Source organism: Rhododendron vialii, chromosome 1a (assembly GCF_030253575.1).
Source record: "Rhododendron vialii isolate Sample 1 chromosome 1a, ASM3025357v1".
Classification (NCBI taxonomy): Eukaryota; Viridiplantae; Streptophyta; class Magnoliopsida; order Ericales; family Ericaceae; genus Rhododendron; species Rhododendron vialii.
Window position 1 is genome coordinate 43291074 of NC_080557.1, and position 27632 is coordinate 43318705.

Below are 27632 nucleotides of genomic sequence, written 5' to 3' on the forward strand. Positions count from 1 at the left end.
TAGGAAGTGACAAATCCAACCCACTCTCTTTTTCAAAACCAGAAAAGCCTCTCCGGTAGGAAGTTGCAGAGCAAAGTACCTTCCCCACTTTATTCTCAACTCAATCCACACCTTAACTAGTAGTAATTTCAACCACATACAATACCAGGGGTAACGCTTTCGGCTAACTTGTTCCGGCCCCTCGCTATTGCGAACAATATTCCAATTCTTCTCCCCATGCGCGTGTATGTGTACAGTAATGATGTCGGGTGGGAGATTCAATCAATGCTTGTTGTAACTTAGATTTAACAAAAGCTTATTATGCTACAAGAGGAAACCAAAAGCATCAAAATGAAGCTTCCGATTCACTGATTCTTTTCCCTGCTTACTTGAGCTATCATACTACTGCTGTATGATGAAGCAGAAGCTGCCTCAAACAAACTGGAATAAATTTCATAAAGAACCAAAAACACACACAAACACACACAAAGGCATAATAAGCCACAGTAAATCTGCAACATAAAGGAGAAAAGAACACAAGTAAGGAAGCAGAAAATGGAGTATATATCTGAAAGCCACCAACTCACAAAATAGGTCCTTAGAGACAGATACCCAATAGATATGTACTTATAAGGCAGCATTCAAATGAGAAAGGACGATATAGTGGTGGTATGATCATTTAATAATGCAACTGTATTGATACTTATCACATATTGCTACTTTCTTTGACATGGGTTCAATAATTTAGGTTACCTTCTGCTTTGTTTTTAGGTAATCTGAAATTTTATTGGAGAACAAACATTATGGAAAGACAAAGAAGTAGAAGGCATACCTTCCAAATTACAAGAAGTTATCAACTGAAACAACTGTGTATTTGGGAGGGATACAACCTTAAGAAGAATTTGCCAAGAAGTTAATCCCTTCGAGACTCATATCCATCTTAAGCCAAGTTCCATGCACATGCAGCTGATAATTGCCAAAACAATTACCCTTACTCAGAATTTCAATACAAAATAGAAGTCTGAGACACACCAAGATACGGCAAGGCGTAGGAATCATGAATATGTTGAGGAATTTACTAAGGAAATGGAAAATGATGGGGAACCAAAGAATGTTTAGCAGCTTCACTTCATTAACTTTTTCTTTGCATTTTTATCGCTACCCACAAATCCCTCCACAAAGATATGATCAATATGCAGCCTAATTACGACTACCAACAAGTGGCAGACCGAATATTGGTAGCTTATGCAATAACTAGATGCAAAATTGCAATGGGGAGTACAGACTGAAGCTTACCAAGTGGGAAATTTGGATAATTGCTGGCCCATATCTGCCTTCTGTCATTGGATTAAGGAACTTAGACCTTCAGCCAGCTGTGCATCATGTTGTTTGGAAGGATAGGAAAAGTGCATAGGGTGTTAAATAGCCCTAACACATAACAATCTTATTTATATAGATGACTCACATATTGAATAAGTAAACTAAGCAATGTGGGACTACTACTAATACTATATTCTAACACACCCCCACAAGCTGGAGACTATTTAGCTTGTTACATAGCAACCAACGAAACAATTACCTCAACTATTAGCAGCAATCACTAAAACAACGACCAATAACAAACAACGAAACGACTTCAACGACCAATAAAACCAACTTGCAACTTCAACGACCAACGAACGACTGCAACGACCAACGACGACCAACGAAACAACTTCAACAACCAATGAACGACTTCAACGACCAACAAACGACTTCAACGACCGAAAAAACCAACCGGCAACCGCAACTACCAACCGAAACGACCATGTTTAGCACCGCCACCAATCTTCCTCCCCACCTGGAGATCCTGTCTGAGCAAGCGTAGCAGTGGCGGAAGAAACCATAGCTGGAGACTGAATTGACATAAGGCGTTGGTATTCCTCTGCAGAGATAGTCACCACATTGTTGGCAGAAGAATGAGTAAGCTATTCAGCATCCTGAGAGATCGCAACCTGAAAAGCCTGAGGAAACCCGTGAAGATGATAACAATACTCCACAGTATAATTGGTGCCTCAACAATAAGTACACAACTTGAAATCACGACCGTGACCACGGCCACCTCCCTTTGACATGCGACCTCCATGAGCACCAAAACCAGAGTCACAACCATCAAGGCATAAACACCATGACCAAGACCACCAAATCCAGAATCACGACCACGATCACTAAACCCAGAATCACGGCCACGACCACAGCCGCGGCTGAAGGAAGAGCCAAAACTACCAGAAACAGCGGAAGCTAATGCTGAACCATCAAGAGAAAGGGCAGGCGTAGACACAGATACAGAAGACTGACAAAGGCGACTAAATACCTCACTAAGAGAAGGTAAATCTCGAGACCCCAAGAGCTGACTAACAGGATCATAGGTGGATGATGCACCATATAGAAATCGGGCAACCTGCATACGCTCACGCTGACGTCGCATAACCTGAATGTCAGATGAAATAGGCTCACAAATATTGAGTTCCTCACAAATACCGCGAAATTTGGCATAGTAAGCCTCAAAGATAAATCACCCTGGGATACAGAAAAGAAGAACCAATGAAGATCATACGTCCGACGGAGATTGTTAACACCAGAATACCTCTCTCTCCTGAGCCTCTGTCCATACCTTTTTGGTAGTTTCTAAGATAACAAGCGTGCTAGCAATATGTTCTTTCATACTATTCCACAACTCAGATCGAATTCGGGCATCCTGAGATTTCCATGCCTTGTAAGTAGAAGCAGTCTATGTGGGGGGATCATCAATCAAATAATGATATTGTGTCTAGCCCAAATAATAAACTTCAACTGCTTTAGCCCAAACAGGATAATTTTTACCATTCAATGGGGTGGAGGTAATAGAAAGCTTTTCCTGAAACCGTGAAGAACTGAACGAACTACCCGTAACAGAAGAACTAGAACCGGAACCAGAATGAGTCTTTTGCTCAGACATTTTACTGAACAATGGAGAGGCAACCAAAAAATAAAGATCTACCAAGCCTCAATCAACGAAACACCAACCAAAACAAATAACTAATCAATTGAGCGCCGAACAAAGTAATACCCAACAGTATCAATAGCAATAAGACATTAACTAATGAATCTGGCAAACCCATAACCACGATTAACAAATCAGATGGTATAGAAATTCAATTAAAAATAACGTAAAGACCGTTACCGAAACTGGAAACAAGAGCACGATAGCATACGCATATGGGAGAGACCAGATCTAATGATTCAAACATAACCAAGTGCTGATATGATGATTTCGATAACCATCAAACACATTCAGACTATTTCGAACGTTCGAACACTCTGGAGGAGATTTCGAGCTCAAATCGAGGTGTTACAGGTCGGATTGGAGATGTTTAAGAAGAACCAATGAAGATCATACGTCCGACGGAGATTGTTAACACCAGAATACCTCTCTCTCCTGAGCCTCTGTCCATACCTTTTTGGTAGTTTCTAAGATAACAAGCGTGCTAGCAATATGTTCTTTCATACTATTCCACAACTCAGATCGAATTCGGGCATCCTGAGATTTCCATGCCTTGTAAGTAGAAGCAGTCTATGTGGGGGGATCATCAATCAAATAATGATATTGTGTCTAGCCCAAATAATAAACTTCAACTGCTTTAGCCCAAACAGGATAATTTTTACCATTCAATGGGGTGGAGGTAATAGAAAGCTTTTCCTGAAACCGTGAAGAACTGAACGAACTACCCGTAACAGAAGAACTAGAACCGGAACCAGAATGAGTCTTTTGCTCAGACATTTTACTGAACAATGGAGAGGCAACCAAAAAATAAAGATCTACCAAGCCTCAATCAACGAAACACCAACCAAAACAAATAACTAATCAATTGAGCGCCGAACAAAGTAATACCCAACAGTATCAATAGCAATAAGACATTAACTAATGAATCTGGCAAACCCATAACCACGATTAACAAATCAGATGGTATAGAAATTCAATTAAAAATAACGTAAAGACCGTTACCGAAACTGGAAACAAGAGCACGATAGCATACGCATATGGGAGAGACCAGATCTAATGATTCAAACATAACCAAGTGCTGATATGATGATTTCGATAACCATCAAACACATTCAGACTATTTCGAACGTTCGAACACTCTGGAGGAGATTTCGAGCTCAAATCGAGGTGTTACAGGTCGGATTGGAGATGTTTAAGGCTGTCAACACCTTGGGGATGGGTTTTGTTGGGTTTCGGCGTCTGGGTAAGCGTTTTTGAGATTGATTAGGGTTATTCAGGGTCAATTCAATGGGTAAATGCGTGATTCAGGGTTGATTAGGGCTGGTATGGAGGTTTTGGGGGCTGTTTCAGTGGGTAAGGGCTCAATTAGGGTTTCTGTGAAGATAGCGATGAAGGGTGATGGTCGGCGGTGGATGGATGACGACGAACGGAGGATCTCATGGTGCTGGACGTAAATGTAAGGTTATGGCTGGGCTATGGTGGCTAGGGTTTCCCAATTATTGTTCACAACTGCTATAGTAGCTGATTTTGGGGACTAGGGTTAGGATCTATGGTGGGTTAGGATTGGGCTCTGATACCATGTTTGGAAGGATAGGAAAAGTGTATAGGGTGTTAAATAACCTTAACACATAACAATCTTATTTATATAGATGACTCACATATTGAATAAGTAAACTAAGCAATGTGGGACTACTAATACTATATTCTAACACATCACATGACTGATCACTCAGAAAGCTTTTGCTTATTGCTTGTTAACCCAAAGCCAAAGGGAAATAAACGGTCATTGGAGTTCTCCCCCGAATGCACTGGCAGTTGTTCAACCCTTTTAAACCATGTCATAGGGAGTCTTCCTTGGAACTCATAATCTCCAAAGAGAACATCTGCGATTCCCTCTCCCTCGCTCCCGGGCAACCAAGCGGCTACCAGGCCATCTATCTTTTCCAAAAGCCATGGCTCTAAAACTAATGGCCTTCCGGAGATAAGAATCACCAATGTGGGAACTTTGTCCGCAACTGAACTAATGAGTTCAGTTCCATTAAAAGGGATTGTGAGCTCTGAATTGTCACCCACAGTTTCAGCATACGGTTCCTCACCAACGGCTACAATGGCAAAAGAGAATTCTTGAGTTACAAAGGTGTCAGCTGATGGGCATTGCTTGTACACCAATTCCGTTTTATCTCCCACTGCTGCTTTAAGAGCTTCCAAAATAGTTGTGCCTGAAATGCAAATGATATCATCAGCCTAATCTCATGTTAAACTATTAACTAATTAATAAAAAGTAAAGAGTTCATTCAAACAGTTTATGACTCCAACAAAGGACGTTAACATTTAGACTTAATGTTGTCCCCCAAAAAAATATGAAATCAGTCTACAACAAAGACATTTGAAAAGTTTGTTTGTCTCAAACATGTGAGTTTGACCATGTTAGAAATGGCTCATTCACAACAAATACTAGAAAATGGGATTGTGTTCACACAACACAATCGCGTAAGGTGTAACTTGGGAGTAATTAGATATTTTCCTGTCTTTATGAAAAGTAAACGCAGGTAATTAAAGAGACATATACATATTGTAGACACAACAGACTTAATATCTGTTCTATTTGTACGACTCATTAATTCACGATCACATTCCTAGATCCAAGTGGTCCCTAAGTGTATATTTATATAGTCTGTATCTGTACACTGTATGGGGAAGAGAGCAATCAAATGATTGTTAACAAGTACATGAGTGGAGATATGAATGCAAGCATAGCTTTGTACTATCTATGCTACTGTACATGCCGCTAGTGTAGTAAAGAGAGTATGTGCATTGTTTCTCATCAACGACCCCACCTCCATCAGCCGAAACAATGCCAATCATCATCATCATCATCATCGTGAACAGAGAGTTTGCTTTTAATGAGATGATATGCAAGCATAACTTTGTACTATCTTGCTCCTGTGCAGGCCACTAGTGTAGCGAAGAGAGTTTTTGTGCATTTTTTTTGTTATTAACAACCCCACCTCCATTGGCCGAAACCATGTCAATCATCATCAGCTTTCCCAATTGAGAATAGAGAATTTGCTTTTAATAATTATGTGTCAGGCAACTTGCGGAATATTACATACCAATAGTTATTCTGCCGCTGGCTCCATTCCAAGTAGCTGTCCAACCCCCACACTGATAGCCAAGATTATCAGCATGTGTTCCAGTAACAAGAATTCTTACAGCATTCCTATTTAAAGGAAGAAACGGTTTCCTTGGATCCTTTCCATTCTTTAACAAAACCAAGGACTTGCGAACCGCCTCACGAGCAAGTTCTCTATGCAGCTGAAGCAATATAAGAGAAATATAATTGTCTTTAAGTTACAAGTCTAGTTACCAATAACCTTCAACGGATAAAAATTGACACAAGATGAGGACAGGAAGCAACTAATTCTGCACAAAAAATTTAGAATTTAGCATGGGATTATGGTTAGTGAGTGAAAAGGTAAACTACAAGCACGAACGACATACTGAAACAAATGGACATGTTACTGTGAATATGTAGTGTAAAATTTGTTCTTCTGTCTGATCCAAGAAAATCCCTTTTTGGAACAAATTTTGAGCTAACCAAGGCAATTATTGCCTCACCACTTCTTGTCACTTGCATACTACAGTTCAATAATCAAAACACTCCAGTGATCTAGGTTCTTTAGAGGTATTTACTTAGATCCAAATAAAAACACAACATGCTGCTAGCTCTAATTCTTCTTCTCGTTTCATTTTTTTAAATTCTCCCAATGTTTTATTTCAATCAGATACCAAGCCAGATGGAAGCACACATGAACCAATTGGTTTTGGTTCTATGTTTCGAGTAGTTCTATCACCTTCAAATATATGAAAACCAATTGGCTTTGGTTCTTGCCTTCTTGGTCACTTTGGATACTTAAAGAGGGTAAAAACTAAAGATCAAACAATAGAAGGAAAACAAGGCCTATTTCCCAAGAGATGTTCGATCCACAGCCATATATATATCTAACTGTGAGAAGTTCCCCATGATCACACAATACATGGCATGGTTATTCGTACGGCCACACGGATACGAATATGGGTATGGAATTTGCTTTTTGCATGCTTGAGTCAAAATGACTATAGTGTTTGAAAAAACCTGTTTTACCCACAAAAGAAAAGAAAAAAGCAAGAACATGAATTTTGACCATGTTCCCCCTGATTTCGGAGTATGTGAAATTTAATAATTATGACGATCAGAATATTAGACATACCGACGCTGACATATGAACCTAATTTACCGACAGATGCCAAGACAGATGCAAAGGCACTAATTTCCTAAAATGGTACTCAAAGTGGTACGATACTCGTCACACACCAACAAAGTTCCCAAACAATGATAGGAAGCCCATCATTCTCTCCAACCCTTGACAAATTAAGAAGAGACAATCTGCTACTTAGTAGAACGTTGTCCTTCACAAATGAGAAAATATCTTTTTGGGCATGAAACCTGGAAAGGCTGGTAATGGGATGGAAAAAAAATGAGATACAAAAGTTTGCCCATTGAAAAACCAAACATGCCCAATTTATTCCCAAATAGATGTTTAATGATGCTCCTACACATGATATTCTCACTACTTTCAAATCGAAAGACACTAGGCAAACTTTCATGCGATGTTTGGGAGTCGTAAAGAAAAGGCAAGTGAATGTAGGGGATATAAAGCCTCAAAATACTACAAAAAGGATACATGAATAATTAGTTCAGCTTAAGCAGAAAAGAGTCTTTTTTTCTGAACAAAAAATACAGTGTATGCGCTGTATGGTGAAGCCAAGAGGCAATGCATATAATTTTGAGAAAAGAGAAGTCTACCTTGCAACCAACTGTATCTAGCAAAGATTTATCAGTCAGGGGATATTCAAAAACTCCAGCAACGAACTTTACTCTCAGGATCCGTTCTACAGCATCATCAATTCTGGCAATAGGTATCTTTCCCGATTCCACTAGATATGTCAAATCCTCAATGAATAGTTTATACCTAAAAGGCACCATCACCTGCACATATTGTCAGTGATAGAGACAGAGACATCACATTTGAGAAGGAACTTTCTAGCTTGGGTTTTTGGGAATAAAAGTTTGATCTCTACCATGTCAATTCCAGCATTGACGGATAACAAGACGGAATTTCGATAGTTAGAACCATATGGATGAGAAAGTCGATCAAGTGCTTCGGAGTCGGAAATGACAAAACCCTGCAGCAAAAAGTTGGGTTAAGATATACAGTTTTATGTTTGGTGCAATAAGGGTTCCAGGAACTGTCTCTTTAAGCCAACAAAAGGTGCAAAAAATCATTGTCTAGTTGCAAGAAACAATGTCTCAATGAGACAGTGAAACAAATAAAAATGCAAAAGAAGAGCAGAACTCGACTACATGATTCCAAAATTTGGACAGCTTGTAAGATGAATTAATAAAGAAATCTAGACATGAACAATTGGCAAACAATGCAGCATAGGATGAGAACCGAAATTTAGCACCCCAAAATGGGAGGCAATGTCTGAAAATATTGGTGTAATTAGACACATGCATGCTTGAGATTTAAAAATTCTGCAACCACTAAGTTATGCTAGAACTACCTTGAATCCTAGTTTTTCTTTGAGAACTTGTGTTAGGAGAAAATGGTCAGAGTGCAGTTGCCTCCCATTCCAGCTAGAGTAGGAGGCCATGATAGTGCAAACTCCGCGAGAAATACAGTCCAGATAAGGTGCCATATGGATTCTCTCCAACTCATCATACGATGCAACTGTATTGCCCTCATTAGTACCTTTGTTTGTCCCCCCATCTCCAACAAAATGCTTGGCACATGCGACAACATTCTCTCTGGCATATAGAAAGTGCACTAGATTTAAGAACTGAGATCATCAGGGAAGCATACCAACCATCAATCTAGGAACTGAAGATAATATAGAACATGATGAAATTCAAAAAGAAAACAATTCACTATTGCAGAAGCTGGGAATTCATAGCTGTTTTGTAAGGTCATGGAATTTTTGTTTACTGTTTGGACAAAACCATGTCTCTGAAGGAGGTAGGGGCGGTGGCTGGGGGAGGGGGCAGAGGAAGAAAACTTATTTTGGAAAACAAACCATTTTTCAAAATTACAAAAACATTTTTTAAACATAAATATCACTAAATGTTTCCAATTATTCGGCAAACAATAATCAAAAAGAGTTCCCACAAATATATATATATATATATATATATATATATATATATATATCCGACGAGATCCAAATCGAAGAATTAGCCTATGCAAAATGATGCCATTTATCTTCAGTCAAAAAGGTTGAAGTAAGCTCCAAAAATTAAGATGAAGACTAAATCCAAGTTTGAAAACCAAATATCCATTCAACTTTTCCTGCTCCCGAAACAGTATAACTTTCTTGGAAGAGTTTTCTGTTTCTTTTTTCTTTTTTTTCCCTGATCTCAGAAATCGTTTGTGCGTACGGTGTTAGTCGTAGAGGGGAGGGAATGGGGTGGGTGGGACTTGAACCTCACCCAAGTGCATGGGAGCATAGAGCCCTTTGCACTTGCACTCCCTTTGCTTGGAAGAGGATAAATAACGTGAATCATACCCAATAGCAGAACATGCCGCACGTTATTTGTGAGAAGAGCACAAGAAGACAGTGCAAGATGAGGACTCCTGTATACCTTCCAGCTACAAATGGGTATCCCTTTGGATGTCCTTGGGGTGGCTGTCCCTGCAAACCTGTAACTATTGAAGTCATCTTTCTAACAATCTCACTATCTTCACTGTAGCTCTCATAACATCTTCCCCATCTGGGATCTTTACATACCTGCCAGAATCCATTTAACAAATATTAGCAAGAAAGCTATTGTCCAAGGCAAAGAACTCTTACAGACTTACATGAAGGGACAAGATTATGTATAGCAAATTTGCAATGTTAGATATGGATGCATGTACATACAATCAGTTAAATACATAATATGCAGAAATAGAATTTGAAATAAGACATCATTTAGGAATATACTCAAAAGCAAATGGGACCAAGAAAAAGTAATCTCTGTCTTGCATCCACAAGAGATGCTATAACTGTTCTTTTCTATCAAATGTAAGTGTCCAATTAAGGTACAAGTGCAGGACACATATAATCTCCCGCCCTTACCCTTGTCATATCTGGTGAACAATGGTACATTGAGGAGAATTAAAGAGCCCATGTGTCACATACTAGACAATCAGTAAAAGAACTAGGACATGAAGGCTGTGTTTGGAACCTCTAGACCCTGGATTTGTCCAAACAGGAAAGTATGAAAACAAATCTAGTTGAGTCACTTTAATTGATAACCGAGAACTCAAGAACTATAGAAATTAAGGCCAACTCGGTCTACAGGAGATAATTTTCCCTTCCGCCAGTGTGATTGGATGTTTCCCCTTTCTTCTCAAAACGATCACTGCCTTATGCTCTATAGAAAATAGATAAAGAAATGTGTTGCAGCAAGAAAACGGAAAAAGCTCCAATACATACCCCGTATAACTACATATGTTATGCATATGTTGGACAAATGTTAAGCCTCTAAAGTGGAAAATGTTAGAGCATCCTCAATGCAATACTCAAAACCAAAAGGTTGCTAAAGTTAGCAATGTGTGCTAAAAAAATTGCTCACATTGTAACAATCAAACTTAGCAATCTCTTAACCAATAATCAAATTTGGGTATTTGGATAATCGAAACTAGCAACCTTTTTGCCAATAACCAAATTTATTGGACTCCATCATGGGAAAGTGAAACTCACTCTCCACTTTGGCAAATGGTAATATTGATCACTTTATGGATTTTAACAAATGCTCTCTACTTTCACTTATTTTACTAGAATGACATTCAATGTAGACCATTAGATTGAGAAGAAAAAAACTGACCTTTAGATTTGAATTTTTGCCAACTCGTTTTGATTATGAGCAAAAAAATAAACAATGTGAAACTTAACATTGCTAACTTTAACAACCTCTAAATGGATAATCAAAATCTGATGTGGCAAGTTTTGATTATTCACTTTCGATTATTACATTGAGGATATGCTATTATGCCTCTAAATGGTACTAAATGTTATGCCTCTAAATGAATAAAGGTGCTTACAGTAAGCACCGTTACGCCTATTTGGTAAAATGTTACACCAATGTTAAGCCTCTCAGTGCTAAATGTTACGGGTGCACATTGTACGCTAGTGTGCACCGTAGACATTCTTACCAACAAATCAAACATTCAAGTTAAAATAAGTAAACATCCGAAGCATTGAGCATTTAAGATTTGACAACGTTCCACATAACATGCACACACTTGGCGGTAATGAACGCCATCGTTAATCCGGAGGAAAGTGATCACTTAAAAGAGTAACGATGAAGTTAACTACTAAATTCACGTAAACAATCACTACTTACAGCTGAAGATCAAAAATAATAATAATAATAATAATAAATCACTACTTACAGCTACACAAGGCGCAAAAGCAAACTGAGCGCCACAAGCCCTAACTTCAAGAGCTGTCGCAACCCCAATCCTCCGAACCAATTCCGCCTCCCTGCATCAAGTTTTCAGTTGATTAGAGCCTCCGACTCGACAAAGAATAAAATAACAGTGGTTAACTAAGTACATTATAGTCCTCAGTCACATAATTCTCGAGAATGCCCTCCCACGCTCTCAATGCTCTCGCAAATTTCAGCCCACCCAGGTATCCCAAAATCCCAATTATTTTGTTGCTGAACCCGATAGTCCTAAGTCCACCTCAAACTCTATAATATGGCCCAATCCATTTCTATTTGAACCCATAATCTCCGACCCCTGTTCCTTAAACTCTAATAATGCTTCAGAATCCTCCATCCTCTACCCTGATCTACAAAAAAACCCCACCCAAAAATTCCCCTCCCAACCCTCAAGCCATAGTACTAGCTACTGTTTTTGAATTTTGATCGATTGTTGTCCCTCAAAAGAAAGGAGAACCCTGAAGATTCTGCAGTTCCACCTCATAAATGATCTTAACCCATTTCAAATCAGGAGGTTTTGGAGGAATCAATTTCAAAATCGAAAGCCATAATTAGCTCTGGGTATGGACTTTCGAGAGGAAAGGCGCTCTTATCTGGGAAGAGTGGGCGTCAAACTAGAAGAAGCCCTTGCTGGGGTAACCCCAACCTTGATGGGGTGGTGTTTGATGTCAACATCAATGTGCAATCTGGTGAAGAAGGGGGGATGTCTGAGGCTCCGAATTCAGGGATTCAGATGGAAGCAGAGCCTGCTTATGAACAGGAAAGTGATGGGAAGAAGGCGGTGGTGGCTGGCCTGGAACAGCCACATGCCCAATGGTAATTTTGAGCTGGAATGTGCAGGGGTTGGGGCGACCTCTGACTCTCCAGATCTTACAAGGGTGTTCCAGACCTCTGACTTTCCAGACCTCTGACCCATCGCCCCCTAGTGGTGTTCCTTATGGAGACCAAAAATAAAAGGGACACACTAGAACAAATAACGAATCGTCTCCAGTTTCAACATAGTAGTTATGTCGATCCCGATGGTCTCTCGGGTGGTTTAGCTTTATGGTGGAAGGATGAGGAAGATATAGATGTTCGCTCAAAAAACAAAAATATGTTTAGGTGCATAATAAAGTGGCCGTCCAAACCTTGTCCTTGGTTGGGGACTTTTGTCTATGCCCCTCCCAATTAAAAGGATAGATTAAGTTTCTGGAATGTTCTTAGGGCTACAGCTCGGGGGAATCAGTATCTGTGGTTGTGTGTGGGGGATTTCAAGAAATTGGGTCCATGTGGGACAAGCAAGGCGGGAGAACTTGTAACAGGAAGCGGTTGGAAAATTTTCAAAGTGTTATTTCGGACTGTCAGCTGATGGATTTGGAATTCAAAGGCCATGCTTTTACTTGGAGTAATAAACAAGAGGGTGAGGCTAATATTCGGGAGAGGATTGATGGAGTTCTAGCCTCTGTGCCGTGGAGGGATCTTTTTCCTTACGCTCAGGTGCACCATGAAGCAATGATTGGCTCAAATCATTGTCCTCTGGTGATTCACCTAATGGTTCCTCCAAAAAAAGTGAAGTTTAAATTCAAGTTTGAGAGCATGTGGTTCAACAGTGCGGAATGCCCTGAGGTGATAGGCAAAGCGTGGGGGGAGAATCAATCAGGCTCTCCTACATACGCTTTCAATCAGAGGCTTAAGTGTTGTAAGAGGGTTCTGATTCAATGGAGCAAGAAGCATTTTGGCAATAATAGAATCAAGATTAAAAGGTTGAAGGACTAAATTCAAGAGATTCAGGGGCTACCTGCAACTAGCGATAATGTAAGGAAGGAGAAAGAGCTTACCCAAGACCTTGAAGTGGTCCTCAAGCGAGAAGAAATGTACCAGCATCAAAGATCTCGGGTGAGGTGGTTAAGATATGGGGACAACTCCTTTTTCCATGCAACGGTGATTCAAAGAAGGCAACGCAATCAATTGGTCAAAATCAGGGATGATAGGGGGGAATGGTTGACTAAGGACCCAGATATAAACCAACACTTGGCTTCCTATTTCGCCAAGCTCTTTAACTCATCGGGTCCTAGACTGTTGGATAAAGCTTTGGAAGGGGTGACACAGAAAATCTCAGATAGAATGAATGCGATTTGGAGGTAAAGAAAGCATTTTTTCAGTTGGGGTCCCTCAAGGCTCCTGGACCTGACGGATTCCCAGGGTTCTTTTACCAAAACTACTGGGATAAGGTGGGAAAGGAGGTGATCTTGGCAGTGCAGCATTTTTTCAATGGAGGATATATGTTGAAGGAGCTTAATCACACAAACCTGGTGCTTATCCCAAAGGTACAGCATCTGGAATCCTTGAACCAATTCAGACCCATCAGCCTCAGTAATTTCAGTGTTAAGGTGATTACTAAAGTCCTGGCCAAGAGACTTAAAAATGTCCTGAAGGATCTCATATCTCCCAATCAATCCGCTTTTGTTCCAGGGAGAATGATCCAGGATGATATCATAGTGGCACATGAGGCTTTTCACTTCTTGAAGCGTAAGAAGACGGGGAAAACTGGGTTCATGGGACAGAAGCTGGATTTCAACAAGGCCTGCGTAGGGTTGAGTGGGATTTTTTGGAAGCTTTACTTCTCAAGCTGGGCTTTGATGAGAGATGAGTTCAATGGGTGATGCAGTGTGTGACGACAGTGAGATACTCTATTTGTGTTAACGGGGAAGCAAAGGCACAAATTCATCCAAAAAGGGGCTTGAGACAAGGTGACCTGCTTTCTCCTTACTTGTTTTTGATTGTTAAAGATGTCCTCTTGAACCTAATCCAATCTGCTGTTGATAAAAAGGAATTATTCTGGTATGAAAATCAATCCTCAATGTCCTGTTTTATCTCATATGTTTTTTGCGGATGATGCTTTATTATTTCTAGAAACTGAATTGTTGGAATGTAAAAGGGTTATAGAGATTCTGGACACCTATGGCAGAGCCTCTGGGCAACTAAATTTCGACAAGTCTGGGATTTGTTTTTCTTCTAATCTCCAACCTATGGACAAACAATTATTAGATCAGAGTGATTTTTTCAATATACCTGTGCTTAAACACGACTCCAAATATTTGGGCCTTCCTACTTTTTGGGGGAGGTCAAGATCTGAAGCATATAACTTTTTAGTTGAGAGAGCTCTCAATAAGCTCCAAGGTTGGAAGTTAAAATATCTGTCCCAAGCAGGCAAGGAGGTGTTGATAAAAGCTGTTATTCGGGCCATTCCCACGTATGCCATGGCCTGCTTCATGCTCCCTAAAATTTTGTGTGACAAATTGACGGCCATCATTAGAAATTACTGGTGGAAGGGTGATCCTGAGGACAGAGGCATTTGCTGGGATAGTTGGGACAATCTTGCACTACCAAAGCATAAAGGGGGGCTTGGATTTTGAAATTTTACGGCTTTCAATTTAGCTTTGCTGGCAAGACAGGGTTGGAGGCTTCTGATGAACCCACGGGCGTATTGGGCTAAGTTTCTCAAGGGCATTTACTTTCCCAAACTCAACTTTTTTGGAAGCAAGCAAGGGCAGAAATGCATCATGCGCTTGGGCTAGTATCTTGCAGGGACGTGACATTTTAGAACAAGGTTTGAGGAAGCAAATGATGTCGGGTGACACTACCAATTTCTGGGAAGGAAGATAGGTGGATACCTACACTGCCTGGTTTCAAGCTTATTTCGGGCAGAATAGAGCAGTGTGAAGTTTCCCGAGTATGTAATGTTATTGATAGTAACTGAGGAGAATGGAAGAAGGAGTTGCTGAAGGATCTGGTTACCGAGACAGTACTGAAAGCTATTGAGACCATTCCTTTGTCATTGATCAAAAGGCCTGACTTAATGGTTTGGCACTTTAACTCCTCGGGTGTGTGTACAGTCAAATCTGGATACCAAGTAGCTTTTAATATCCAGAGATCTTTGAAGAAGGAGAAGCCTGAACCTTCTTTTAAAGCTGACCCAAGTGCCTGGAAGTGTATTTGGCAGCTCAAAACTATGGCAAAGGTGAGAAGTTTTTGGTGGAAAGCTTGTCAAAATAATTTAGCCACGAAGGAGAACTTATTTTCCAGGAAATTGTAGACACCCCAATCTGACTTCCCGATCGTTTTACTTTCTTCTTCGGTTTCTTGATTCCCCGATGATGAGTCAGGTCGAAACAGTCCCGAGAACTTGGAATGGCTTGAGTTTGGCATGTGAGGAACCCATCCTTAGCCTTAAAACCTTAAATCAGAACCTGAACCTTGGGTTTGAATGTCGCGCGACATATTGGGACCCTCGCGCGATGGTTCATTTGCCAGGTGGTGGTCAAAGTCAAAGCTTTGACCATTGACCATCGCGGGGTTGGCTGGACCCTCGCGCGATGGTCTCACTTCATCGCGCGATGGTCAACACCTGTCATTTTCACCCAGATTGCGTGTTGGTCAGGGGGCTACAGACCCACGTGACCCCGTTTTCTCGGCTGAACAGCGTTCTGGGGGGGGGGGCTCCCCTTGCACCACCTCACCCCCCATTCTCCCATCACCTTTGTCACCCACTCCTCCACCAAGCATTTGTAACCAGCATTGTTGGCTGGTTACAAGGGCTTGGTTAGCCATCCACTAACCCCCTTCTCCTATAAATCCCCCCCCCCATGCTTCCTTGCAAAGGGTTACAAAAAAACTCCCTAAGAAAGAAGGAAAAAAGCTCAAGCACAAATACCTCACACAACTCAAACCCACATAGTCACCCTCCAAATCTCACCATCTCATCATTCAAGCCATTTCCAAAGCACTCAAAGCAAAGGTATAATATCTTTCTGCTCACTGTTCGAACCCCTGAGGGGGGCTGGCAGGGTCAAGGCTGGTAATTGATACCAGTTCTGGCCCTAAAGCTGGCAGAGTTTCAAGAGTCTGTTGGCTAGGAAACCCTCGCGCGATGGTCCCGTTTCCTCGCGCGACGATTCTGTCTGCGTGAGAATGGACCACGTGGGGAAGGGACCCTGGTCTTTACGTTTATTATTGTGCATATAGCTCTTTTAAAAGTCTTTAAAGGAGATTTAGCTCACTGCTTTGCTGTTTTGCATGTTGAAAATCACTATTAGGCTTAGTTTATAGCACTTCTTGGTTTGGAATGCTTTTGGGATGCTCCTGAACATGTCTCAGAGCCCTAAGTATGCAAAGCAATTCCTGGAAATCCAGTCAGAACAATCGCGCGGCTGTCTCAGACTGTCGCGCGATGGTTCTCTCTCTCCCAGGGAATGCCCTTGCATGAGCAGTTTGGCCTTGGCCTTCGTTTAGACACCCCCACTGTTTAGGGGCTGCTTTTTCATAATATTTCTATCTGTTGGCTGTAATATTGTTTACTTTCAAGTACCCATAAACTGCTTGGTTTGCACCTGGGTGAGCACTGGTCCTTCCAGAGCCCAGAAGGGAATGAAATTCAAACCATTGGTGAAACATGAACACTCGCGCGAGGGTATGGTAATGTCGCGCGATGGTTTGCTTGCATGCGGATGAACTCACGCATGCAAGCTGGCTGTTTCTTCGTGCCAAAATCATACACAGCGCTATCTTGATGTATGATCGATGTTTTTGAACTTCGTTCCATTTATTACTTGTCATCTTACTAATCCATGCCATATCTTATCACATCCTGCAAACTGTTACAGTTTTAATCCCCGATTAACTGTTCCCCCGCCCTAATTGGCTAAAAACTGATTAATGAAACAGAATCGCAAAACAAACATTTTCGCAAATGCCTAAGTAGAGACCGATCTCCGGATTGGGCGAGAGGGGTGCCATAAAACCCTTCCCTTCTCGTAACCGGGCTCCCGAACCCAGATATGGTTATGACGGACTGGTTCCTTAACTTTTTCAAATCGAAACAGCGCGGCAAGCGCTTCGAAATACGGTTCCTTGGGTGTCGGACCTTCAAAACCCAAGTGGCGACTCTGTATTTTGCGAGCGCTTGCTTCCCCGCTCGCGCTCCCTCGCGTTTCGGAATCCGGAAGTTCCGAAGGGCACGCATGCCCACAGAAATGCTCTCCTTCTCCCCTGTGCCCTCTTTGTGGAAGGAAAGAGGAATCAGTGGAGCATATCTTGTTCAAATGCGAGTGGACTAGGGGAGTGTGGTTTGGGGGCGTGGGGGGGGGGGGGGGGGGTCTTCAAGGTTTACATGAAGAACCACCTCCTAATGTTCTGAAATGGACTTCTAGCGTGCTTGAGAAATTCAAGTCCAAGGAGGAGGCCTTGGAGTTAATCAGTACGGTGGCAACTTTTGCTTGGTTCATTTGGAAAGCTAGGAATGAAGCAATTTTTCACAAGTCCAGTGTCAATCCCATGACTACTTTGACGCGAATTGTTACTTCGAGGATGGAGTTTTCAGAAGCTTTTGAACCCTTTTTTCAAAGTCATGATGACCAAGGTCCGAACCATGCAGTTCAGGGTTGGCTGCCACCTCCAGTTGGACATATTAAAGCCAATTGCGATGTGGCGATGTCCAACGAGGGGCGAGATGCCATGGCAGCAGTAATCCTAAGGAACAGCAGGGGGGAAGTTGTGGATGGAGCAGTTAAAGGCTTCAAGGTGGATTTGGTTCTCCAAGGGGAGTTGCAGGCTATCAGGTTGGCGTGTGCAATGGCAAAGGACCAAGGTTGGCAAAGCTTGATGGTGGAGTCGGACTGTAAACAGGCCAATGAACTGTGTTAATGAGTTGGTTCCTCCATGGAATTGCATAGCTCTTGTGGAAGATATTAAAGAGATGGCTGAAGAAAGGAGTACAACTCTGCAGTGGATTCGAAGGACTGGGAACAAAGTGGTAGACAATGTTGCATCCCTTGTTTCGAAGGGGCTCCTACCTCTATCATGGCGTTCTATTTTTCCGTCTACTTTAAGTTTTTTGTTACTTTCATATGTAAGAGTTTCTCTGCAGCCGTTGTTTGGCTTTTCTCATGATAAAAAAAAAAAGTTTGAGATGTTTTTCAAAGAGGCTTTCAGCAATTTTAGCAATTTCACGCTCACATGAATTATGTCACTTAGCATTATACATACGGAGGTATATAACTCACCTGGTGGCTCCGAGGCCGACGTTGTGAGGAAACACAGTGGCGCCGTACACGTTGTTGTTACCGTGAACAGCGTCAGTGCCGTAGAGCAGTGGAATCCCTAGGCGAGACCGCAGCGCGGCCTGCTGTAATCCGTCGGTCATGTTAATCCAATCCGACGTCGTCGCTTTCTCGAACGGCCCGCCACCGCCGGCGCTGAGAATACTCCCTGCAACATCAATTTTCAGAACAATATAGTATATAGACATCATATAAAGGATACGTGAAAGTAGAGAGATAGAGAGACCAATGGAGAGGTGACGGATGGCGGAAGGAGAGGCGACGCGACGGTCGATTTGAGTCATCTGGCCGATCTTCTCTTGCAAGGTCATTCGGGAGAGCAAGTCTTGGATTCTTGATTCGATTGGGGAGTTAGGGTTCTTGTACAGGCAATCCATGAGCTCTCTCTCTCAACTTTGATCGTCTTTGTTTGTTTTACCTCGGATTGTCGATTCGAACAAGAGGAACGGATTCTTCCAGTTCAGTTGTTGAATGCAGAGCACACAGTGGTACCTACTACTCCTACTCGTACAAGATAGATAGTACAAGTCAAGGGCGCTAGTCTCTTCGATTGGCGGGAGACCCGATGGTGGGACCAAGATATGAGGGTTTTTTTTTTATAATCTAATAAAAAGGTGGGAGGGTACAATCAGTGTAGCAATTTTCCTTGGGCATGACTATAGGGACTCCCTATCTGCTAATGAAATTTCCATTTTGAGCCATAACTACCATATGAGTGGACGAACCGTCACTACGGCACCACTTTAATACACAGCTGGTGAAAAATCCCCCTTATTCGCAAATGAATTTGGAGCACCAGCCGAGACTGTACCTCCGTATACATCAAGGGGAGTAGTGGCCCTCTGTGGTAGCTATGAGGATTGGGAAAGGAATACTTCTGCTAGGGGTCTTCCGTTGTTAAAAAATAAATATTTATCTGTAATATTTAAGTTTAAAAACAATAAATTTATTGAAATAATTTTTTATGTAATATAGATATAATATATTCCCTCCGTCTCATTTTCTTTGGTCTTTTTTTATATTCGTACCGTTTTTTAAAATTCTTATATCTACCAATTTATAAGTACTTTTCATAATTTTGAAAACTCTTTGTATTATAGATCTAATAGAAAATTATCAAACACGATCCATATTACATGTTTTTGGAGATTCATACTAGAAGATAAAAGAGTTTTAAAAATGACACGAATCTCAAAAAAGTCCAAAGAAAATGGGACGAAGGGAGTAATTATTTACTTATTAAAAAAAAGGAAATTATGTTCGTTGATGTCTTTCTTTCCTTCTGACGTTTTATTCCTGTAAGCAATTAGTATGAAATACTTGGGACAAATTCAAAGATGATTTTTGTCATGGATGCGGAATTCCATTTTTTCCCCCTTCTCTAACCGCAAGGCTTAAGGCTTTATTAGCTTTCCTCTTTTTACACTCATGAAGAGAAACAAATCCAAATCCCATTGCTTCTTGCATATTTGTATTGGATTCATGTTTATAAGGGATATGCCCTCAGAGCTTTTGAAATACACAAAAATGTCCTTGAACTTATGGACGTTTTAACTAAATGTCTTGGTCAATTACCACAATTTATAGTGAGAAAAGCGGGGGAGATGTATTTTGGTCAATGAGCCATACTGCAAACGAATAGATTGGTTCTGATAAATTCATATGGATTTGGATAATATGGTGGAGATGGAATCAAATCTAACAGCGATTTCAAAAGAAGAATTTTAAGTTCTTTGAGTTGCAATACTTTTTGTTTAAATTTAGACACCTTGAAGTTGTCTAGGATTGTTTGGTACACTTTATTTGGTTGCCGAAAATACCGACTATATAGAATCTTTCGGTTTGCTTGTTTTGTTGAAGAAAACTCGACTGTGACGAGTACTTGTGTTAGACTGGGCTTAGTGCAAATTTTTTCTATCAACAAGAAAAAGAAGTAAGATAATTATAGATGGAAAGTGGTAATTTAGTTTCCTTTGAACAAAACACACGATGTCCCATGTAATTTCCTTGAGTAGCTTACCTTTTTTAAATGATGTAATGTTCATTGCAGGGTTCTGCTAGCAGAGAGGCTGTCTCGCTTGCAGTGACAAATTATGGAGATAATCCAACCAAGGTATTTTCCCTCCTTTTCCGATGCCTTAAATCCTTAGTGGGAATGGTATTCTGAATCTTTTGAATTCTAATTGCTAGGTACCTAGTATAGTAGCTCAACACCTGAAGTCATCCCATTAAAATGTTGGATTAGTTCCAGAATCTCATACAAAACACATGTTGCGGGATGTTTATTAGATTCAACATTCCTTATTTGACAGATTTATTCTAGAATGTAAGATTGCCAAGGGGGAAAGGTCATATTCCTGTCTGTTTCAAATGCAGGAATTGTTTAGAATCAAATTCCAAAACCCCCCTTAATATACGTGGCAAATGTAACAGGAAATGATCTGGGTTTTGTGACAATTGGAGCATATTAAGATGTATAGTGCTCATTAACACCAAAAGATAGCCACAAACACATGCAAAAGAACTTTTTCTTGGTACTGTAGAGATGCTATTGTGACAGTATGTTCATGGTAGTTGGGGTCGTACGCCATTGAGATCTGTGGTTCCTTTTGCCAAATGTCTCATCTTTACGAATTTTATGCCAAGATTTACTGACATGTTAAAGATTTATTGACATGTTAAACAAACAGGATGAGGCATTTACTTAGATATGTATGGATACTAGATTGTCTTTTAGCAAGGCATGTTTGGAGGTCCTATTGGACTTGATTGCCTCTTTGTATTTGTTTTCCACTTGGGAATTTAGTTCCCTTTGTTTCTGACAGGTTTTATGTTTTCATACTTGCACTTTGAACAAAACATGATATCCCACGTAATTTGCTTACCGCTTTTAAAGGCTGAAATGTTTATTGCAGGGTTCTGACATTGATCCTGCTGTTATCCAATCCACTATGGAGAAAATGATGGATTTGGACTCTCAAACTCGATCCACTATGGAGAAAATGATGGTAGGTCAAAATTTTCTATCAACAGGAAAAAGAAGAAAGATAATTGTAGATGTAAAGTGGTAATTTAGTTCCCTGTGAACAAAACATGATGTCCTGTGCAATTTCCTTAAGTTTCCTTTGTTGCACTTGGGAATTTCCCTTTGTGGCTTAAGGTATCAATTACCTTTTTATATTGTTTCCGACAGATTTTATGTTTTCATACTTGCACTTTGAACAAAACATGATGTCCCACGTAATTTCCTTAAGTAGCTTACAACTTTTAAAGGCTGAAATATTCATTGCAGGGCTGTGCCATTGATCCTCTTAGTGTTGTTTGCAAAAGCATAGCGCCGGGTGTCATTAGAGAAGCTGTGCAGCTTGGAGTTGCAAATTATGGAGACAATCCTACCAAAGTATTTTTTTCCCCGTTTGGCTATGTTTCGATGCCTTAAATCCTTAGTGGTTGGAGTTCTGAATCTTCTAATTGTTAGGTACCTAGTATAGTAGTTTAACAGTAAGTCTACTGGTACAGCAAAAGGGGACAGATTTTATGTACAGATTTTTTGTGGGGCCCACTACGGGTCCCGCACAAATGATCCAAACTGTTCATTAAATGTAAAATAGTTTTTCAAGGGCCTTCGCAAAAAATCAGCTCAATCCGATACTTATAAGTGCTCAGTCCAATCATATAATGTTTTATTATCTTGGAATCTAAATCAAAAGTTAGATGATTGGATCGAGCACTTATACGTATCGGATTGAGCTGATTTTTTGCAGGGGCCCTTGAAAAACTGTTTTACATTTAATGAACGGTTTGAATACTTTGTGTGGGACCCGTAGTGGGCCCCACAAAAAATCTGTACACAAAATCTGTCCCCTTTTGCTGTACTAGTAGACTTATTGGTAGTTTAATGCCTGAAGTCATCCCATTAAAATGTTGGATTAGTTCTAGAATCTATCTCATACAAAACACATCTTTCAGGATGTTTATTAGATTCAACATTCCTTATTCGACAGATCGATACCGGGAATTAAAGATTGCCAAGGGGGTTTAAATCCACACTTAGTTTGGTAATAATGTGACTTCATATTGGAAATGGAAATGTCATATTCCCATCTATTTCAAATGTAGGAATTTTCTAGAATCAAATTTCACAACCCCTTAATATCTTGACATCCAAACTGAGGAGCACTTTTTGTCGTGTGCCAGAGGTGCAATAATTGCAATAATGAGTGATTATTAATAGATAGTCTAATGGCTTCTCTATAGCACCCTGGATGTAATCAATATTTTCAAATCGGGATACGTATCCTGTATCGTTTTTTCACTTGTATAGTTCATATCGAGATACGTGTCGTGTATCTTGAGATACGTTTGCTGGAAAAGTAGGAGTTTCTATTGTGTAGTTAGACAATATTTTTGGAGGAGGGAGAATACTAAATACAAGAGTGGGGAAGGAGAGTATTTGTATTACACTTGAACTCAAACTTTTTTTTGGCTTGGTATAAAATGGTTAGAACTCATCCCTATTTATACTACTCCATGGAAGACTCTAGTACAAAGATATTCTCACAAAAAAACTCTAGATCTTTCACAAGGATATTCTAGAGCCTTCTAGAGCTAGATATTTTAGAGTTTCTAAAAACTAGATATTTATATATTTTTCGATAATATCTATCAAATATGGGTTTTGTCAATTGGAGCTTCGTCAAAATACTCAATTTAGTTTATGTTTCAACAACGTTAATCATAGTTGAAATATAATTAAGAAGTAGATACACCTAATAACACCAACAAACTATGCTTGCATTTAAAAAAAAAAATTAAGATGCAAAATTTCAAGTCTCTGGGACCTATTACATTATGGCTTTATGTTCTCTTTGTTAGGAAAAGAAAAGTAAGACAAAATACAATCGAAGTATGGTTCTTTCTTTTATACAAGACCTACATTGAGGTTGAATTTCTATCAAAGGGTTTGAAAGATGCCATAATTAGATCAAAGGGCTTAGATTAATACATTTGGGGTCCCGCTTCTTGAAATAAGGTCCGACTTTTTTCGAATAAGTAATCGTAAGATACATACAAAATTAGGATACATGTATAAATCATAGGATACGCAGTTGTATCGTAGGATTTTTATACAAAAATGATACAAGATGGGATACGTATCATTTCCCGGGGAGACGATACAAATCGTAAGATACGTTTCGTGTATCGTAGGTTTTTGAGTTTTTAACCACTATGGATGTAATCCATGGGACTAACCTTGTCTTGTAGCTTTCTTTCATGTAATCCATGGGACTAACCTTGTCTTGTAGCTTTCTTTCATGTTAGAATTGAATCTCTATGAGGTTAAAATTCATTAACTCATGGCATAACCTCCAAGCTTCTCGGTTTGCTGTTCCCCTGATACAACATAACGATTTCTTTCTCTACTGTGAGCTTCGTTGTCCGTGTTTGAATAGGTCATTAGAAAATTTGGTGTTACTCAATATATTGTTTGTTTTTCTTAGGTTAGCAAATTTGTCGATGGCTACACCCTCTTGCGAGAACATGGCTTCTTGTCAACCTACATTTCAAAGGCATTGGTGATGTGTGACAACGATCTAGACCAAGCACTTTCCCACCTGCTTAACAGCTCATCCTGAGGCGTTGGTTATTTTACATGGGTGAAAAGGGTGATTGACTGTAAAAAGCATTCCAGAGTTTCAGTTTGGTTATTTTACTTGGGTGAATGGGTGGTTGACTGTTGCTTAGCACCTAACCTCGCCTTCAAATAAGGTTGAAAACCCCAAGCGTAGGGCTAGATCGTCGATAACATAATATCCGGAAGTCCGGGATCGATCCCACAGAGAATCGAATATAGCTTAATCGGATTGTAGGTTTTATATGGTGGTTTCGGCGTTTAGACGGCCAACTTGATTTTGCTTTGAAAGGTGGAAATGCCAAAGAAAAAGACTAGAAATGTACTTTATGAACTAAAAAGAGGCAAGTCTAGGGATCGTCTAACCCTTGACTAAGGCCGTTACCGGTTCTCAATATAACTCAAGCAAGAGTCACGACCGCGTGCTCACGCCCAGTAAATTTAGCTTTAACGACTACGTTTATTGAAAGATGTGATTAAACGGAGGCGAACCAACTTGTTTGTCAAATTAATCGAACACATAGGAGGCCACGAGCCCTCAGTGAGCCGCTTGCCAAGACCGCTTGACTAAGCACCTCACCAAGGAGTTAACACCCCTTGTTTAGACAAAAAACGCAAGTTAAGCCCCATTCCGAAAATCATGATTTTAAGCATGAGGGTTTTAGAACCAAATAACCACCCTAGTCCTCGGGAAAGAATATCCTGAGACTTAGCCAAACGACTACCCACACATAGCTAAAACATAAATCAAAGCATAAAAATGAGACATGACTTTTAACCGAAGAAATTGAAAACAAACTTGATATTATAAAGGATCTAGTTCGTACAAGCAACTTTAATAAACGAGAAATTAACAAATAACAAACACTTACCAAGGTTCTTGAAGAAAATAACCTAAGAAAGCTTAAAGCTTTTAATGGAGGAAAGCCAAAAACTAGAAAGACTTAAAGTAGGAGATGACAAAAGTGATAGATAAAGAGGAGAGAGAAAGACCCTATTTATACAAGGTGGTCTTACTCTTTCACAAAATATCCCAAAAATATCCTAAAAGTAGCCAAAAGTGAAAAATATCCCAAAAGTGGAAGGTTGAAAAAAGTAGCAAAACGTGGACAAATTCTGCAGCATGAACCGGTACTGGCCAACTCCCAGTACCAGTTCATAGCCTTCAAAAATCTGCCAAAAACTCTGATCATCACAGACCGGTACTGGGCAACCCCCAGTACCGGTTCATACATGGCAGAAAACTGTCTTTGTGCTTGCCTTGGTCTTAACAGCCCGATGACGACCCGACGGGACTTGATGGGGCACCGCCACAAGGCCTTGGATGCTTGGATACCTCCGAGAGCAACCCTTAGCGATAAAAACCGCCTTAATGCCACGTATTTCCTGAAACTATCAAAACACAATCTTACGTGCAAAATGGAATAAAAATAATAAATTAGGGAATCAAACGCTACAAATTAAGGATTTTAAGCGCCAAGACTATACAATCTTGACCGCTTATCAACTGTAAAAAGCATTCCAGAGTTTCAGTTTGGTTATTTTACTTAGGTGAATGGGTGATTGACTGTAAAAAGCATTCCAGAGTTTCAATTTGGTTATTTTACTTAGGTGAATGGTTTTTTTTTTTTGGCTCAGATATGGCTGCAAATTTTACTTGGGTGAATGGGTAATTGACTGTAAAAAGCATTCCGAGTTTCAGTTTGGTTATTTTACTTGGGTGAATGGGTTTTTTTGGTCTCAGATATTGGCCTGCAGCCTTGTAAAATGATAAAGGATTCCCCAATTAATTAGGCTTTAAGGCTTGATTTGATTTGATTATGTTAAATGATCAAAAACCTAGTTGGATGCGATGAGGAAATCTCACTATTTTTCTTCTTACCTTACATGACGAATCATGCACTTTTTATTAGTATTCCTTCTTATACTAGGTATGCAAACGTGCGCGCGGGCAAAGTACCATCTTTTGGGTCGTTTGATTCCCTTGCATGAACGCAAGATTTGAAGGATGAGATTGACGTTCTCCGGGTTCATTTCTAGAGATGGCATTCGGGGCGTTCGGGGCGGATACGGGGAATTCCGTACCCGATCCCCGAAACCGAAATGCAACCCATATCCGCCCCGATACCCGAACGGGGAGAGGGGAAATAAACCATAACCGAACCAAACGGGGTTCGGGTAATCCCCGAACCGATTGGGTACCCGAACCAACCACAGAGAGATTGAGAACCCATAAATTTCAGATTACACGAACCCATCAATTTCAGATTACGCAATTAAGTATTAGAAATTTGGGAAATTTAAGTGAAAATCAAAGTCCTTAGAAGTTGGATTACAACAATCGCAAAACAAACAATAACCTCAAATTCAATTTAGATCTGGTAAAGAGAGAGAATACCGAGTAATTATTTAGAACAGATCATACAACCATGTACAGAAACAACTCGAGATGATTCTGCATCACCACAACCACGGCAAAGAACAATAGTAGCCACCAACAAAAGCTCTTACATTGCAGCTAGCAACAGAAGCTCTTCGATCTCCTTGATCGCCGACGACCGCAAGACGAGTGATGAAGATCGACGGCGACTCGGCGAGAGTGGTGAGGATGATCGACGGCGAGAGGTGTACGATCAAAGTGGCGATGACAGGAGGTTGGGATTGAGAGAGAGAGAGAGAGAGAGAGAGAGAGAGAGAGAGAGAGAGAGAGAGAGAGAGAGAGAGAGAGAGAGAATCGCCTCACAGTGGAGGCTGAGGCGTTTCTGAAACGGAAATAGGGCTGGAAAACCCTAACTCACGCAGGTCTATATATATAGGCAGGGGTAATTTTGTAATTTACTGGTTCGGTTCAGTTCGGTTCGGTTCGGTTCGGGTATCGGTTCGGGTATCATCTGAACCAGAACCGAACCGAAACCCGTTCGGTTATCCTGTGTGCCAACCATACCCGTACCCACGGGGATAATTTCGGTTATGGTTCGGGGATAATTTCGGTTATCGGTTCGAATACCCATCGGTTCGGTTCAAATTGCCATTCCTATTCATTTCTTGATTTGAAGAAAGCTTTATTCCAGGCAGCCAAATGCGGCCTTAAAATAGGTTGTCAAAACGAACAGTGATAAAGACACAAATCAAACACTTACTAATTTATAACCACACGCTTGCGGACACAAATACACAAATCAAATTCCTCACATGAGGAGTGAGGCTCACACACACTCTGACATTGTATACGATCTTATAGAATATATAGTCCTATCGGATAAATAGTGACGAGATGGTTTCATAGCACCACATCTCCAATAGAATTGCATACGCAAAATTTGTGGGAATAGGATTCCTATATCCAACGAGTGTTAATTCCAGGCCACAAAA

The 27632-nt window shown here is 40.4% G+C and overlaps 3 protein-coding genes across 3 annotated transcripts; 1 reads left to right on the top strand and 2 right to left on the bottom strand.

Moving 5' to 3' along the window:
• Positions 1 to 619: 619 nt before the first annotated feature.
• Positions 620 to 3361, bottom strand: LOC131317099 (uncharacterized). The gene is made up of 2 exons (XM_058346679.1): positions 1276 to 3361; positions 620 to 945 (listed from the first exon to the last, which is right to left on the bottom strand). The coding sequence occupies exon 1, from the start codon at positions 2444 to 2446 to the stop codon at positions 1916 to 1918; it is 531 nt and encodes a 176-aa protein (XP_058202662.1). The 5' UTR covers positions 2447 to 3361; the 3' UTR covers positions 620 to 945; positions 1276 to 1915.
• Positions 3362 to 4605: 1244 nt separating this feature from the next.
• Positions 4606 to 19176, bottom strand: LOC131317048 (uncharacterized). Its single transcript, XM_058346628.1, has 9 exons — positions 18855 to 19176; positions 18572 to 18776; positions 11479 to 11569; positions 9684 to 9829; positions 8609 to 8852; positions 8123 to 8227; positions 7848 to 8030; positions 6115 to 6316; positions 4606 to 5220 (listed from the first exon to the last, which is right to left on the bottom strand). The coding sequence occupies exons 1-9, from the start codon at positions 19003 to 19005 to the stop codon at positions 4727 to 4729; spliced, it is 1821 nt and encodes a 606-aa protein (XP_058202611.1). The 5' UTR covers positions 19006 to 19176; the 3' UTR covers positions 4606 to 4726.
• A 17-nt stretch (positions 19177 to 19193) lies between these two features.
• On the top strand, positions 19194 to 26112 carry LOC131331983 (uncharacterized). Its single transcript, XM_058365997.1, has 7 exons — positions 19194 to 19215; positions 19383 to 19546; positions 20679 to 20741; positions 21544 to 21636; positions 21921 to 22028; positions 24130 to 24329; positions 25794 to 26112. The coding sequence occupies exons 1-6, from the start codon at positions 19194 to 19196 to the stop codon at positions 24262 to 24264; spliced, it is 585 nt and encodes a 194-aa protein (XP_058221980.1). The 3' UTR covers positions 24265 to 24329; positions 25794 to 26112.
• Positions 26113 to 27632: the final 1520 nt, after the last annotated feature.